Genomic DNA, 18378 nt, shown 5'->3' on the forward strand with positions numbered 1-18378 from the left:
CCCGGTGAGCTTGCTGTAGCAGCAGTGAGGTTACGCTACCCAGCTTGTAGAAGATAAGCTCAATAATATAGTGAAACAATCCAGATCTGTGTTCAGGGTAGGTAGGCATTCATTGCAAAGCAGTGAATCTTTATCTTTAGTTGGGGTTTGCTGGGCACTTTTCTTCCTGCACCAATTTTCCAAAGCATGCAAGTTACCCCAGCAGAGACAGATCAAGCCCAACTTAACTATTTTCTATAATAAAATTTAAATAGGTTGCATTCACAGTTGAATATATAAAATTGAGCATTTGCGGTATTGAAATCTCATCATACTTTCTAAAACAGTAATCTTCGCAGGTCCCTCTGAATCCTGCCACTAGAGTAACAAAAATTATACAGATTTCAAATCTGTAGGTCATATGCCCTTTAAAAAAATAGCTGCAAGTAGAAAACACAAAAAAACTTTATGCACTACTACATATCAGTTATGCTTATACTGACCTTGCATGGGAGTTGAAGCAGAAGCTATAGATAGCAGTGTATCCTAAAGAGGTCATCTCTAGGCTGTATGACAGAGCAGTGGAGTCTAGGGTAGGAACAGAAAACCTCTGGCATTCTAGATGTTGGACTTGCCATTGTCAGGGATGAAGGAAGGTATAGTAGAATCTGGTGCCTGAAGCTGAGTGTGTTTCTCCCTATCTCAGAGGCAATGAGTACCATGCAGGGTCCAGTGTACTCCTTACTCCAAAGCTGTGATTCTGCCAGTGGATCAGATCCTATCAATCATGTTAATACTGGTGCAGTTAAGAAAATATTCCTTTCATTCCTCAAGGTGACTTCAAACAATTCAGTGTGGTTTAGGCAGAATTCTCATAGGTATAAAACTATATATATAAACTCACAATGAATAATAATCTTCCTAATTCTTTCTATTAGCTAAAAATACTATTTACTATTAAGTACTATTTTGGGATATGAGAACCTACCACAGTGGTACCTTGGGTTAAAAACTTAATTTGTTCTGGAGGTCCATTCTTAACCTGAAACTGTTCTTAATCTGAGGTACCACTTTAGCTAATGGGGCCTCCCGCTGCCACCACCAGGCAATTTCTGTTCTCATCCTGAAGCAAAGTTCTTAACCCGTGGTACTATTTCTGGGTTAGCGGAGTCTGTAACCTGAAGCATCTGTAATCTGAAGCGTCTGTAACCCAAGGTACCACTGTATATATTTTGAAAGATGGCTTTTCCATTTCTTTGGCCACCTCGTGAGATACTGTTGTCAAACTTGGAACAAGGGTTTCTGAGACTAGGGCACTGGTTTTCATTGGTGTTGGGCATCCAGCCACCATTTTGAATCAAGATGTTGGTCTGAAATGTGACTTTGGTGTGACTTCATCTGGTTTTTGGTGCGATGGGTATAACTGTGCTGATTTCAAACTCAGCACAAAGGTTTCCAAGGTGGAAACTGCAGTTTTCATCAACACTGGGATACTGGCTACCAATGGGACATTGTGCATATGGACAAATCAATCATTTCACAAATGGAATATTGATTGGTGGGGAAAGACACACACCGTCCATACAACATTGTATCCTTTTAAATACTTTTAAGACAATCAAATCTGCTTTTCACCCTCCATTGACTCATGGAATCTTATGGAGAGACACTTTAATTTGATTGCCTTTCTTGGAACATCTAAAACGACAACCAGCATCCACTATTTTTCTTTTCTTTTCTATACAAATACTATGCTCTGTTTTCTTTGTATGGGTATGTTTGTTACTTGAAATTAAAAAAACAAATTTAAAAATAATAAACTGATACAAAAAAGTAGAAATCTGATGCTCCTGACAGGAAATAGTATGAAATGGCAAAATAGGAGCAGGGCTGTGAACTGCTGCTGCCCCATGCACTATAGCAGATGTGAATGCAATTCACCACATCTTGTCTTATTTTCACAATGCAAGCATATCCCCTGTATTATTTCTGTTTTTCTTTTTACATTCTGGAGAACTCTTTGAGGAGATCCTTTACTTAGCTTTAGAGTTTCAGGCTCAATGATCCAAATCAATATCCTTGCCCAAGGGAGTAATTTATTTATTTCTCATCCAGCACCATCCTTAAGTACATTTCTTGGTAAACAAGAAAAATAGTTCTCTATTATTTTACATATGTGTTTTATATAAAGTTACACAGATTGTTATCTATTTAAAACTTCAGTATTAAGGTTGCAGTGATATGTTTCTAAAACCTAAATATGTTTCAATATAATTTATGTTGAACGTTTAAAATGTCCCTTGAGGTCCATCACTTCTAATCTGAGATAGAAACTTTTTTTAAAAGTTCTTTAAAAGTTATACAGGCCGGCAGCGCTTGTTAGCCTTCTTTTTGGCCTGCTGGTTCCTGCTTTCTCAGCCACTATAGTCCTATGCCGCGCAGATTTTTCTCCATCACGAATCTGATGCAACTGTGAACGTCATTCATTATGTTTTCCTGCATTCAAAGTAAATTTATTTGTGATATTGTAGTAATATTTCAAAAGTTTCTTAAACGGAAATAATTTAGAAATAGCCTAAATATGTTCATACATTTTAGGAGAATATGTACTGATGCTTCTAGTATAAGAGTCAGTTCTAACAATAAGAGTCAGTTCTAACAATACCCTGACTGACAACTTGTGTTTAAATGGTCCATGTACTTCAGCACTGTTAACATTAAAGCTGCAAAGTCATGTAAGATCATGACTCCTTTTTTGTTTTGACTGAAATGCTGAGATCACAGGTGAGTTCGGATACCTGAAGTGACATTGCACAAGCAATAGACTGATAGTGTGAGCCAATTTTTAGTGAGAGTTCCAGAAAAACATCTACTTCTGCTTCATTGACTATGCAAAAGCCTTTGACTGTGTTGCCCACAGCAAACTATGGCAAGTTCTTAAAGAAATGGGAGTGCCTGATCACCTCATCTGTCTCCTGAGAAATCTCTATGTGGGACAAGAAGCTACAGTTAGAACTGGATATGGAACAACTGATTGGTTCAAAATTAGGAAAGGAGTACGGCAAGGCTGTATATTGTCTCCCTGTTTATTTAACTTATTTGCAGAATTCACCATGTGAAAGGCTGGGCTGGATGAATCCCAAGCCAGAATTAAGATTGCCGGAAGAAATATCAACAACCTCAGATATGTAGATGACACAACCTTGATGGCAGAAAGTGAGGAGGAATTAAAGAACCTTTTAATGAGGGTGAAAGAGGAGAGCGCAAAATATGGTCTGAAGCTCAACATCAAAAAAACGAAGATCATGGCCACTGGTCCCATTACCTCCTGGCAAATAGAAGGGGAAGAAATGGAGGCAGTGAGAGATTTTACTTTCTTGGGCTCCATGATCACTGCAGATGGTGACAGCAGTCACGAAATTAAAAGATGCCTGCTTCTTGGGAGAAAAGCAATGACAAACCTAGACAGCATCTTAAAAAGCAGAGACATCACCTTGCCAACAAAGGTCCGCATAGTTAAAGCTATGGTTTTCCCAGTAGTGATGTATGGAAGTGAGAGCTGGACCATAAAGAAGGCTGATTGCCGAAGAATTGATGCTTTTGAATTATGGTGCTGGAGGAGACTCTTGAGAGTCCCATGGACTGCTTCAGAGCGCCCCTCGCGCCGGACAGCAGGCTGCTATCCGCAGCCTAGGCAGCCCTGCAGGAACTCTTCTGAAGGCTGGCGGCGGGAGAAGGGCTTTTCTTCCCACCGCCAGCCTTCAGAAGGCTGTTCTGAAGGCTGGCGGTGGGGAGAAAAGTCCTTCTCCCCCCGCCAGCCCTCAGAAGAGGTCCGGGGACAGTCTGGTCTGAAGGCGGTCTCCCTAGGAACGCATTAATTGATTTTCAATGCATTCCTATGGGAAACCGTGCTTCGCAAGATGAAAAACTCGCAAGAAGAAAAAACTTGCGGAACAAATTAATTTCGTCTTGCAAGGCACCACTATACTTCTAACTGCAAATTGCCATTTATTTCAATACAGCCTCTATATCATGGGTAGGCAAACTAAGGCCCAAGGGCCGCATCCGGCCCAAACACCTTCTAAATCCGGCCTGTGGACGGTCCAGGAATCAGTGTGTTTTTACACAAGTAGAGTGTGTCCTTTTATTTAAAATGCATCCCTGGGATATTTGTGGGGCCTGCCTGGTGTTTTGACATAAGTAGAATGTGTGCTTTTATTTAAAATGCATCGCTGGGTTATTTGTGGGGCATAAGAATTCGTTCATTTTCCCTCCCCAAAATATAGTCCGGCCCTCACAAGGTCTGAGGGACAGTGGACCAGCCCCCTGCTGAAAAAGTTTGCTGACCCCGGCTCTATATAGTGAATAGGCAAGTGTGAGGGGGAAGAGGAAATACTATGAAACCTTAGAGAACTTCACATGAAGCCAGAGAGGTACTGAGTAGGCATTCATCCTTGATCTTCCAGGAATGAGCAGATCAACTCAGCAATGTCCTATTTCACTGTCTTATGAAAAATCATAAGGATTCCAGCCATAGCACCAACACTACATCATGTCAAAATCTGCTAAAGTTCTAATAGGATCAATGATAGTCGTAACATCATTAAAGCATGCTAGGAACTTGACTGAACATAAGACAATGATCTACCTAAAAGTGAGGCTACATCAAAGGGAGATGAGGGAGGCAGTGTCTCACCATCAGTCTGTAGAGAAATAACCAGGCTCTTCCCCCAATCAACTGTCAATGGGCAGCAGCCATTACATCAAGTGACAGCAGAAAGAAGCAAGTCACTCCATTGACTTGGCTGAAAGACCAGCAACTTTGGATCCCTCTTTTCCTTGAACTCTTTGTAATTAAACATCAGTGCCTGGGTTTGCTTTCCCCCCTCTTCTATCTCAATCTATTTTTTATTTTTTATTGTATCTTTTAGACTGGAAGCCTGAGGACAAGGACAAGCTGACTAAAGACTTGCCACTATTCTACTATGATGAAAAATGAGCTTAAATTTATTTGCCACTTTAGAAAGGGAAGAAGTAATGCCTGCCCCCAAAGGGTCGCAAAACACTTAAGTTACCTTAAGAAAAAGCAGAAGGAACTATCTCAAAGGTGGAAAGAAAAAGCATTTCGTTAACATCACCCAAACATTTTCTAATTTTTGGCAAGGCCAAAGTTGGTAAGACTCTTTGTTAGGGAAATGTGGATTTACAAAAAATATCTTATGAAAACACTTCATTAATTAGTAGTTGACACAATATGCCCTAACGAAGCAGGAAATATTAATTAATATAAGAAAAAGCCTTTTGGATCAGCCAATGACCCATCTGTTCCATCCTGTTCTCACAGTGACCAACCAGATGCCTATGGGAAGCCTGCAAGAAACACTTGAGCACAACCGCACTATCCCTGCTAGTGATTCTCAGCAACTGGCAGTCAAATACATATTTCATCCAACAGTGGATGTACAACATTATTGGTTGAGAAGCTGAGACTTTCAGATGAAAGACAAAACAAAAGACTATTCAAATAAACTTATGCCCTACTTTTATTATCTCAGAGACAGAGTATATCTCCCTTTTAACTAGTCCCCAATCCAAAATTATATGTCCATTGTTGATGATGAATCACTTGATGATGATTTCCTGACCAAAACTCTGAGCACACACCAGAATTCCACTACCTTATTAGAAGTCATCTAAGACAGAAAAGATAAGCGTCACACATGGTATGGTACCTTAGACACTCTGGGCTTTCCCTTGGACATTATAGTATGGTAATGATGATGAATACATTTATGAATCATCTTCCAAGGTGATTTACAGACATTATGTGCCAACAGGTCATCAGTATTATGTGTTTCTTCCTAATTTACCCAACTAACTTTTTTCTGTCTCAGAATAGGTCCTTAAATAAACTGACACATATATGTAAAACTCTGTAAATAAATTCTGCTATGGTTACACAACTGAACCAGATCATCACCAGAGTTCTCAAAATGTGAGTTTTCTACCATCTACCTGGTATAGAAGTCTCAGAGGATGTCTTATCTGGTATCCCAGTAAGAATGGGGCTAGAATATGTACCTTTATCTCACAACAACAGTGAGTTCTTAACAATCTCATTTATGAACAGAGTCAGTACAAACCAGGGTGACCAGATGAAAAAGAGGAGCGCACCTTTAAGACCTGCACAGAGGAGGTAAATTTGGGATGGTGTTGCTTGTATGACAAGTAACACATGCTGAAAACTCCTCTTTTACATAGCTATTAAAGGCACAGAGCCCTGTCCTTTTCATCTAGTCACCCTAAAACCACCATATACCAAAGGCAATTTATTATCAGGAAATGTTTACAAACTTTTCCATACATAACAATAAATTGTAAACTGCTATGCTTTTCGTTAAACGTTTCCCATATGAATATAGGGGAAATGCTTGGAAAGCACTAAGCACTCAGAAGGTAAAAGATCAATAAAAGAAATCCAGTCTTTCCCCCTAAATCCCTAACTATTTCAGTCAGGGTTTTAGATTTTACTGGCACCTTTACAGATAATATCTTGCAACTGCTGTATCTTTATCCTATGGTGTTTTTTGATGAATGTGAAATAAGATGAAGTAAAAACTATTGTAAATAATGTCATACCTTCATCTATTGAGGCTTCACTACTGTACCCATCATACTCTGCAGACAGAGGGCTATATTTTTGTCTGGTTTCCCAAATATAGTTTTTCTGTTGTCTGTTATCGCCTGCTGGTGGCCTTGAACTTTGTGTTCTGGATAAGGCTTCGTGATATTTACCCAGTGCCTCATCTTCACTTTCAGATGATGAACCATGCTGATCTTTATTTATGTATGAGTTGTCTATTTTGGAAAAAAAGGAGGGGGGAATGATAACAGATGGCACCATAAAGGAGAGTGCTAAAATTATAATGGGTAAACATTTAACTGTTAATACATTTTTTTCCTAAACAGAAGGTAATATAGTTCACATTTTAACCCAGTTTAGGCAAGAGCTCAAACTTCACAATAAATGTATTATCCCTAACATAATTATTTTTTCTTTCTGTTATTCCTGGAAATATTTATTTTAGCCTGAAATAAGCAGGCTTTTAAAGGGATGAACCAAGGTTGTTTCCTAAATACATGCATCCCATGGGGAAGATGCCCCCCCCCCCAAGCATTTCATTTTGTTTTGTCTTCCCTCTTTGCCCTATCACCCTTAGTGGATTCAGAAAGCTCTTCTGTAACTTGATATAGGGGGTTTATCCTTCTTGTTAGATAGATACATTTATGTCAGCATTTGTTTTCGTGTATAACTGCAAAGTTTGGGATACCTTCATGGTTTCGCTAGCAGTAGCTTTAGATGTCTGTTTTCCTTCAATTATTAGAGATGTGAAATAGCCTATTTTATCATTTATATATTGACTGATTTTAGAGAAAATATATTTTCAATTATATTTATTTATTTTAGATATATATATTTTAGACTTGTTGCATTACCACTTCATGATTTGTATGTTAGTTTTCTCTCTTTTAGTATTACTCCTCATGAAAAGCTATATGTAGCTTATAATATGTTAGGTTCCCAGATATTATTTCTTATAATAAAACAACATCTGCACACTATGTCCTGAAGCACCAAGTAAAAAAACGCATATAAATATAGAATTCAAGAATCATGTACAAAATATTCTTGTTATCCAGTGCAATCCATTGAAAGATGTAGCAAAATTTAAGGGAACAGAAAGAATTTTTTTTAAAAAAGTTGATTAATCACTATTCAAAAGTTAGTAGCATTAATCAGGAAATAAAATATGTAACCAGTTTTCAAGGAGTATGAATAAAATTAGATAAAGCAAATTTCAGAGAAAATAATATACATATCACAAAGAGCTTCTACTAAGGAGACTGTTTTAAAGATCATTATGAATGAAATCTAAAAAACAGTTGGGAAAAGAAGTATGTAGTAAAAGATCCAGGAAAGGCCACATGGATAAAGTATGATATAAGACACCTCACCTTTTTCTGGTGTCTTCTTACTACTCACTTCTTTTGAAAAACATTCTGATTGCTTAGCCTTTTCCTTTTTACTTTCTTTTGAAAGAATAGATGGTGCATTTTCTTCCTGCTTTGTTACAGACTGTCTGTGGCCATCCGAAAATGGTTTGCATTTCTTTTCTTTTACTTCATGAACCCCATGAGCTTTTTTAGACTTTAACTTCTGCAATTCTGGAGTTTGCTCTTCATTTTTTTCTGAATTCCTGGAATCAAAACTGTGCACTTCTTTGGTGTCTTTGAAGTCAAGTCCTGGTGATCTTTGTTTTGCTTTTTTATGCAACGGGCCCTCATTTTGTTCTACTACAGCATGCAATTCTTGATTTAGTTCTTTATTAAGGGACTCATCTGTTCTATATGTATTGCAGTTCTGCCTAGTATTTTTTGGAAAGGTAATATTTTTCAAGTCTTCTTTCTCTTTATTTTCCTCTTTATCTACTATAGATTTATCTTCTTGGGCAGTAGCAGTATCATCTGTCCGGAGGCTGTTGATCATACTTGTTACCTGTTCTGTAACTGAGTCAGCTACTGTATAGCTGACATCTCCAACAGCACTGGTTAGATCATCTACTGCATTACTGAGTGTGTCAACCAGAGAAGACATAGAAGGAAGGCTCAGATTTTGTTGAAAGTTTTTGAAAAATGCCATGTTTTGATTGTTAGTACATTATTGCTTTGAAAATACGTTATTCCTCAAATGCATTGCTACTGTATTTTTTTCAAGTATCCTAAACCCTATCCTTTAAATTGTGGACTCTGCAGATTAGTCATTCTCTGAATTCTGTTACCTTAAAAGCAATAAATAGGAGCAAGTGTTTTCTACTACACGAAGCCAAAATGAATTGATAAAAATCTATTCTGTTTTTTATGTTGTGTTGTATGTTGTATTGTATAACATAACCAGACATTTTAAATATTATATGTAAATTGTTGAATTTACTCTACACCTGCAAAGAAAAAGTTTAAACGTATTTAAATAATATATTATAAAGACAGATATACTACATTGTTTCAAAACACTAGCATATACCCCACATTGTATCGGTTATTAAGAAACCATAAAACATAATTCTTAACATTGGACTACATTCTTAACATTGTATTCACCCAGACCACAATAATTCTGTACCCATGACCAACAGTCTGTACAAATTCTGTACAAATATAAGCATACAACCCCAGTAAAATCAACAAGTTTATGCAGTCTAAGTTCTATGTTGAACTGCGGTCATGGAATATAATTCAGTTCAAATATGATTATTGTGTGTTTTCCCTCTAACTTTTAATGAATGATACACTGCAAATAAAAGAGGTTCGTCCTACCACTTTTGAGATTCAGAAATATCTAAGATTTTTTCCCTCATAATTGAGAAAATATGGTTTCCTGGTATATAAAGCTGTGATCTAATTATTCTTATTAAGCATATTGGGAAATATAAAACCATTTGTTTCTTTCTACTATCTAAAATGTCAACCCCTTACACAACATTCAACAGACCCCAAAGCTATTAAATTCTGACTAAGTACTACAGATGGATTAGTAAAAGTATTTTGGACTATATAAGATATTTATTTTATTCAAGTCAAACTTTTATGCCTACATAACATTATTCATATGATATTACACCAGGGGTTTGCTGTCTTTCAAAGCCATAGACCATAGAATATGATACTTACAAAGTTTGTCCTGTGAATTTTTTCTGGCATTGTATCGTGAATTGAGGTCTGGGAAACCTCCAACATTCTCAAAACACATCTTCTTGTTAATATATAGAAAAAGAATCAACAACAGGATAATAAACAGTCCAACTGCTGACAGAAATCCAACTGCCTCAGGAGATACTAGAAAAAACACAAACAATGACCAGAATGGAAAGCCAACACATTTCATTAAACTAGATTGTTAGTAAATCACACCCAGACCCAAACTTCCATGCAAGTACATAATAGGGAGAAGATGAAACACGAGGCCTAGTTTCATATTCCCCTTCATTCAAGTGGTTGCATGGGCACACTGCCTTTTCAGTGGTGGTAACAAGTCTGTAGAACTCCATACCCAGGGAAGTTGCTTTGGTTTTTTTTGTGTTAGTTTTTAGGCATCAGGCCAAGATGGTTTTATTTTAGGCTCAACAGAGTTTATAGAATAGAATTCAACTGCTGGCGCTTTGAATGTTTTATTTAACTCGTTTACCTTGTTTTATTTATTTGCCATATAAGTTATATACTAACATTTATTATATTATCATATTGTTTGTATATTTTCCTTGTAGAGTTAAAAGAATAAAATAAAACCCTTAATAAATAAATATTAACTGCCATCATTTTATTACAATATAATTTTTCAGCCTACTTTCAATCAAGTCATCAATCACAGATCTACTGTCAAGACCAATGTGTGTATATGGTCTTTAAGCAGAGGCTTGACAACCATATGTCAGGAGTGCTCTGATGGTGTTTCCTGCTTGGCAGGGGGTTGGACTCGATGGCCCTTGTGGTCTCTTCCAACTCTATGATTCTATGATTCTATATCCCCGTCCTGCCAACTGTGAATTCTACATGGCTTTGCTGAATATGACAGCAATTTTATGTCTACTTTTATGAATTGTGTTTACTTTTGTATTTCATAAAAGCAATGTGGCCCATTAATGAACATAATGTTTAAATCAAAGTTTAAAATCACATCCTTTTGGATTATAACCAGGATTTATTTATTTATTTATTGCTGCAAATAAACAGTTACCACACATGGAGATCTATGTGGAACCTGTCATTGTGAATGAATTCAACACATGCTTTCTCATGTCCACTACAGATATATAGTAAAAATCTTGGTCAGGTAACAAATTGACAATTTGGTCAGCTAACAAATTGACAGCCATGTTTAATGTGTTGATTGGATCCCACACCTGTCAGTAATCTGGACCTGGTTTTGAAGCCACTGCTTTCTCACTCTAGCTTCCTGTTCTCTTTGCTGGCCTCCAGATTGACTAGTGGCCATCCAACACCCTCTGAGTCTAGAAACACAATTCTAATTTTATTGTATGAAGTTTCATTAAGGATTCGTGCTTGTAGTACAGAGCAACCACTGTAGAGGGATTTGCATGCATTTTTGTATGTCTGCAAGTCTGTGACTGCAAGAGACTGTGAATCTGGGCTGGCCACACCAACTTGTGTACTTCCACATTCACTTTAGCTATGCCTGCCACTGGCATGCAGCCCTGTTTTCATCTCTAAATTGTTAACAATGCCTTGCTTTAAGTGCTGCATCAAATTTATGAAAAATACTTGCTGTTTCAATAGACTTTTTATCAAGTTGTGGCCAATGCCTTCAAGCATGCAGTGTTTCATTTGCCCCCATTTACTTTTAATGCCACAGCACAGAAATAATCAATTAAAACAACAACATAATCATGTGAACAGCACTGAAAGATCACAGAACAATTGAATTCAAACCCTTTTATTGCAAAAGGGTACATATTTCATAATCTTTGGAGTCTGTTAGAACCCAAATGCATAAAATAGTTATTAGGGCTTTTAAAAAGTAAAAGTCAAAATGGAAGCGATTAACTACATATTCTTGTATTTGTGACTAGCCCCATTTTATTGCAGAAATTACTCCTGCCTGTATAGTTCTTCTGCAAGGGCACTGTCCCAATAGGACAGTTTTTTCAGCCACTGAGCATAGCTGGTTTGCTTATTAGCTTAATGTTAAATTTAGTGTTTAATATGATAATATCAATTATAGATCTAAGGTCATTTTCTGAGGTTAAGAGAATACAGCAATTAATACCTTACGAAAGAATGATACCTTAGCTTCAGCTAGACTAATTAATTATTCATCTACCTTAACACCAAATGCAAGTATTTGGAATTATCTATCTTGTATCAATTTGCATACATGAACCCATCTTTAGGACTATAAGCAGCCTGATTTTATCACATGTGAAAGACATGACTATTCTGATAGTTTTCTTAAACCTGTAACCAATATTTCTATAACCCCATGAGAGATTATGTACAGTACAGTATACTATGCTGTTTGCATTCCACTGTTTAACATTAAGCATTTAATTCTCTTAAATTAATTATTAAGCACAATTATTTTATGGACAGATAGTAATAGTAACTCTCATAAAATTAAATATAAGGAATGTAACACAATTATGCAGAGGATGCACTCCATTAAAAATATTGCTAAAGTTATATCTTAATTAATGACCCACAATAATATTAATTGCTTCTTGAAAAGTATTACAACTTTCAAAATACAACAGATTTTGTAAAGACTATCCTAGAACTGTTTTTATGAGGCTGAACAGTTTTATTCAACATAGCAGATGCACAATGACAAAAAGAATGTAAGTTCTATCTAATGAACTAAAGTAATTCAAGGAACATTATTATATTTCAATACCAGGTGAAAGAAATTCACTGAAATTAATATCGTAATGTACTGTAAATACTAGCAATGAATTCAAAGGTTATAAATTACGCTAACAAAATTAGTATTTGGCAGCTTACCATAAATTAAATGTCATTATATTAGGACTTTTGTTTTCTATGTCACAAAAATCAACATAGGTTGTATATTTAAATTTGTTTTTATCTCTTTCCAAAAGTAATTTCAAACATACTGGAAAAGTATTTTTGAAGAGTAGCAGTATCACAAGCATTAAACCAAAACAAATAACTTTAATTTTAAGGAAGGGTAATTACTTTAAAAAAGCATTTATAAACTTCTTTTTTTACTTACATAAAGTGTTGGCTGTTCAATTGCTCCAATAGTGTATGAAACTATATATTTATCTTACTGCATGTCAAGACAGTTTAATTATTAATGTGGTCAATGGAATAGTATCTGCCTTGTGTACAAGCCAAACTGGTACTTGATCTGAAACCCCATGATGGTCAATGAACATACTCTTATTTTTAAAAACACAATTCAATGGGCTGTATTCAAAGTAGCATTAAGGGGAGTGTTCCATTAGAGCAAGGATTTCTCCTTGCACAGGGGAATGTTCACCCTCTCTCTTCTCACCTGCGTGTTCCCTAAATCTGTTTTGGGGGTTACCCCAGAACTCGAGAGCAGATTTGGGAATGGCATGGGATGTAAGGAGGAGTTAAGTCCCTTTGCACAAATGGAACTCATTCTGCTTGTGGAATTATTTAGTTGAATACTGCTTAGTATTAAACGTTATGCTGTTTTTACAGTGTTAAGGTATCAAATACAGTATTGGTATTTAATTTGTATAATAATTAATTCACTATAACTACTGTAAATACATTTCTTTCACAATAGTATAGAATTTAAAAAGTTTAAAATAGGCATATAACAAAGGAGTACTAAAAAGTTCTTATCTTAGCTGCTTCTAAAGATCCTCATTAAACAAAGGGTATTTAACCAACCTTTGCTCCATTTACCAACTGGATACATGCCGCAACAAAAAAAAACAAAGTCACTATTGGCAATACGGTGGTACCTCTGGTTAAGTACTTAATTCGTTCCAGAGGTCCGTTCTTAACCTGAAACTGTTCTTAACCTGAAGCACCACTTTAGCTAATGGGGCCTCCTGCTGCCGCCGGGCCGCCGGAGCACGATTTCTGTTCTTATCCTGAAGCACTATTTCTGGGTTAGCGAAGTGTGTAACCTGAAGCATATGTAACCTGAAACGTATGTAACTTGAGGTACCACTGTATGTGTACCTCTTTGTTTGCTTTCTTGGCTTAATAGGCTAGTGACCATTTAAGACAGAGACAGAATCATTATCTGCCATAATGTTATCCCAGAGACCAGCCCCAGTGTTAAAGGGGTAGCACTGATATCACTGAAACTATGGCACAAGAAAGCAGTCCGTTTCAATGGAAGAGGCATATTCCTAGAAGCTAATGTTACTTGCTCACAGCAAGCAGACAAACAGAAGTCCACAGCAGAGATGTGCAAGTGGGCCACTGCCTTAACTGATTCAGAAATAAACCAAGGCTCAGAAAATATTCCTCCTTCTAGTCAGCCCTCTTTGGTCCCCAAAGAACCCTCCCCATCAACTCCCCACTTCAGCTCCTTTCTCTTCTTTTTATGAAGTCCTTAACTGACCAGGCAGTGGTGACAGCAGGTGAAGGCACATAAGCCAACTATCCTAGTATGCTGGCTTACTGATACACTTTATATTAGCCCACACCTCAACCTGTGAGAGATGAGTATGGGGCTACTACAATTTCTGCAGCCTTCTGAGCTCATGGGTAATCTGGGCTTCTACGTTTAAAACACATGTTTAAAAACACATGTTTAAAAACATGGCAGGGAGAGCTTCTTTATGACAACCATAGTTTAGTAGTTCACATTAGCAGTGACATCCACTGTCCCATAGAAAAAATAAAGTTTTTAATAATTAAAAACTTCAGATTATTGTCAATTAATACTGCTCACTTTAAAAAGGCTATTCCCACATTCTTATAGGTATTAGTTCTGAGACAGCAGGTGAAAACTCCAAACATTACACTGCAACTGTAATTTCAGTGTACACACAGCTAAAAGTATTTTTTTCACTTCTGTGCTCACTTAAGCTCAGGGAACCAGATGCGAAAATCTATTAAATATAATTTGCAATGAAAAATAGGCTTTATCTGGTTAACTCATCCTCAGAACAGCCATCCCAGAATCAACAGAAATAAGCTTGTCTTTACTAACTTAAGTCCACTGATCTAAATGGTTTCTATGATGGCCAAAAACAACCCATATAGAGTACAGTGGTACCTCGGGTTAAGTACTTAATTCATTCCGGAGGTCTGTTCTTAACCTGAAACTGTTCTTAACCTGATTCACCACTTTAGCTAATGGGGCCTCCCGCTGCTGCCACCACGCAATTTCTGTTCTCATCCTGAAGCAAAGTTCTTATCTTAGCTGCTTCTAAAGATCCTCATTAAACAAAGGGTATTTATTTAAATATTTATTTAAATATTTCTGGGTTAGCGGAGTCTGTAACCTGAAGCGTATGTAACCTGAAGCGTATGTAACCCGAGGTACCACTGTATTATTTTGCACAGTATTCATTAGACCATGGTTTTCGTGGGAATTTTTTAACGTATTTCATAAATTAGCCATTAGATGGCACTATAGGTCAACTAGATTACAAAGTGCAAAACCTACACTTTGAATGTTCTGTTCCCACTAAATAAGTACCACAGATAGTAACTTTGATTGCTTACTGTACTCAAATATTGGGTAGAATCCAGATACAGCTCAACATATTTAAATCCTATTAATTTCAAAGGGAGGGAACTGAGCAAGTGCTTAACTCCAACTGAAATGAACAGGCCTTCAAAGTGCTTCATTTAAGATGGATCATACTTTCCTGTTTTATGAAGATAAACATAATTTTAGATTTATAAAAAGTAATGAGCACTGACCCATGCAACAAGCTCATCTAATGGCTCATCATTTCTAAATTTAGGATTTGTCCTTTTTTGTTATTATTATCCTTATTTATGATCAATGGATTACAATAAATAGTAAATTATCTCTCTAGAAATCAGCAAGCTGATGCAATTACATGAATTTATTGTATTTATTTTAGTGAGATGCAAATGCACATAATTGCATCACATAAATTAAGTAAAATAACTTTAATGACAGATTGATTACGTCCAACCTAAATCTCTAGCTAAACAAATAAACTGTGACCACAAAACAATGAAAATATTTAAAGAAACATTTCATTGCTACTGCTTAACCACAGAACCCTGGGGAATGGAATACCTGCATTGAGCAGGAACAGTCATGCTCTACATTATTCAACATCTCTAAGGTATTCGTCTGATGCATTCTAGATTACATTCAGCCTCATTCATAACTCAGGACCAATTTATATGTAACCAACCACTGAAATGTGAGAGAGGTTCTGCATAGATGACTCACATGCGACACCAGTAGTGTCTATTTCTAGGAACTACATGGGACAGTTTGATTATATGATTACACCTACATCAACACCACAATACTAGTGCTAGAGTGAGAAGTAACCACATTATCCACTGATTTCAGAAGACTCCTGTAAACAAATATTACTTGTATTCAATGTGACCCAATGAAGCAATTCCCTTACCACATTAGCAGGACAAATTACAGGTTTTATGAAAATAGCCACAAAATGGAAGCAAACAAGCCACACCACAAATTATGACAGGCTTAAAAGGATCCTCCAAGTTGAAATGCTGTTACAGTGGTACTTTGGTTGTCAAACGGCTTAGTTGTCAAACATATCAGCTCCTGAATACCGCAAACCCGGAAGTGAGTATTCCAGTTTGCAAACGTTTTTTGGAAGCTGAACATCCAACGCAGCTTCCGTAGCTTCCAGTTGGGTGCAGGAAGCTCCTGCAGCCAATCGGAAGCCGCACCTTGGTTTTCAAACCGTTTCGGGAGTCAAATGGACTCCCAGAATGGATTAAGTTCAACAACCAAGGTACTACTGTACTAAAGTGTCTCTGACATATTCCTTAACCTTCAAGAAAGGAGCAAGCTTTTTCCCCACTGTTGAACTTTTTATATATTGAGCTCCGTGAAGTTCAGTGCTTTCAAAAACATTACCCTCAAATTTTGCTGAAGCACTAAATATTGTAATTATTCATTATATTTCCAAAAACTGAATTTTTATATTATAGTTATACACACATTGGTCCTCTTTGCACATAAGACACAGATCATTCCAAATCTGATCCTGCTCTAGTACAAACAAAAGCAATAAACCGTTATCCCTGGCTTAGCATTACATCCAACCCAAAGACGGCGGTTTGTTTTTCTTGAACAAGTCGTGTTCAGAAAGCCAAAAATGAATTTTGGTTTTAGATTGTAATTCGTGTGAAGCAAATCAAACCACAGTTGCTAGCTCAGACATAACTCTAATCCAGGGACTGTGGTTTGTTGCTCCTATTTGTGCTAGGAAAACAGCAGGTTTACTGCAATATTCCGATACAGTCAATATCTAACTTACTTTACGCTATATAATTTTGGTTTCACAGAAAAGATTTTATCCATAGTTTAAAACTAAGAAATCCTAGTCATCTTTACTCTTTTAATATATCTGAACCACAAATTCAATGGGAAATGTTGATTACTTTGCTTTTTTTCTTTTGAGACATGTTACCTATGTCAAAGCTGCTTGTCTCGTTCTCTATCATCCTTCGCACTTTCATATGCTCTAACTACACCCAGCAGATGGTCTATAAACTAGATGAAAAGGGGGAGGGGAAGAAATTGAATTACTTTTTTGCTTCAAAGTCCGTAAGTTTAACAAAGATTTAGACAAAAATTAGCCCTTTTTGTAATATAAAATTTGAGTCCATCAAGCAATTAAGACTTTCACAAAACCTTAATATACATTTTGAAATATGTATTATAAAGTATATGATATAGTGATGGGATAAAAACTAAAAATATAATTCAATGAAAATAAATTAGGAGTTCATTTTTTTTTTTTTAATTAATAAGGTTACTGTTAAATAAACACAAAACAAGTGGAAGTCTGAATTTACAGCACAATCTTATGCATTTTTACCTCAAAGTAAGTTTTATTGTATTCAGTGAGGCTTACTTCGGCTAAGTGTGCACCGCAATCAAGACTGCCTTCACACAGCACAATTTTCTACATGTCTACTCAGTTCTGAGTAAACCCACTGATTTCCTTGGTATTGGCTTACTGGTGAGAGTTACAGGATTGTGGTTATAATCATTTTCTCTAGTCCATATAAAATTCATTTGATGTACACAAACTATAAAGTAAGGCTTTCTAGGCTTGCAGAAGGGGGAGAGGAAGGGAACACTGAGAGGGCATAAGCGCCAATTTAAGGAATGGTCTATTTCAGGAAGGAACTGTGCCAGTGGTGCAGCTAGGTAATTTTAGACCCTGAACTTAGTGGTCTTATTGGGAGGAAGGGCATTATGCACTCATATATGTTACTTCAGTTATGATGTCATCGAGTTCGGTGGGACTTACTCCCAGGTAAGTTGGTCTAAGACCCAAGTGGACCCACAATAATTTGCCAGAGGTGGCATGTATATTTAGCTCTTCCGCACGTACAAGGAGGAAACACATGGGGAGCGGTCACTGCATGAGCCTTGCCAAATTTTCTCCCACTTCTGAATCACCACCTCAGAAGGAACAGCAGCTATTCCAGCCCTAGCTAGCACATAGTCATGGCAATAACTAGTACACAAATCTGATCTCTTTTAACCCCTTAATTATAGGTGCCTCCAAGCCGTATTCCAGGTGCACTGACCTACTATCCCCAATTTTTTTAATTCTGTAACCTCAAACTTTCTATGGGCATGGCTGATCTGCTGAAGAGTTTAGATCA

The 18378-nt window shown here is 36.7% G+C and overlaps 1 protein-coding gene across 7 annotated transcripts in view; it reads right to left on the reverse strand.

Annotated features, from left to right (window-relative positions):
• SYT14 (synaptotagmin 14) overlaps window positions 1–18378 on the reverse strand; it is a gene marked incomplete at its 5' end in the record, with an annotated part of 74110 nt that overhangs the window by 44337 nt on the left and 11395 nt on the right. For 2 of the 7 annotated variants that reach the window (XM_081854667.1, XM_081854666.1), the window contains 2 exons: window positions 6619–6837; window positions 9709–9873. The exons of 1 other annotated variant lie outside the window; for it this stretch is intronic. In XM_081854667.1, coding sequence (XP_081710793.1) covers window positions 6619–6837; window positions 9709–9873 — 384 coding nt within the window. 4 more of the 7 variants (XM_081854665.1, XM_081854669.1, XR_014154544.1 and 1 more) reach the window with 4 other exon arrangements.

The sequence above is a fragment of the Podarcis erhardii genome, assembly GCF_964252035.2.
Source record: "Podarcis erhardii genome assembly, chromosome: 3".
Taxonomy (NCBI): domain Eukaryota; kingdom Metazoa; phylum Chordata; class Lepidosauria; order Squamata; family Lacertidae; genus Podarcis; species Podarcis erhardii.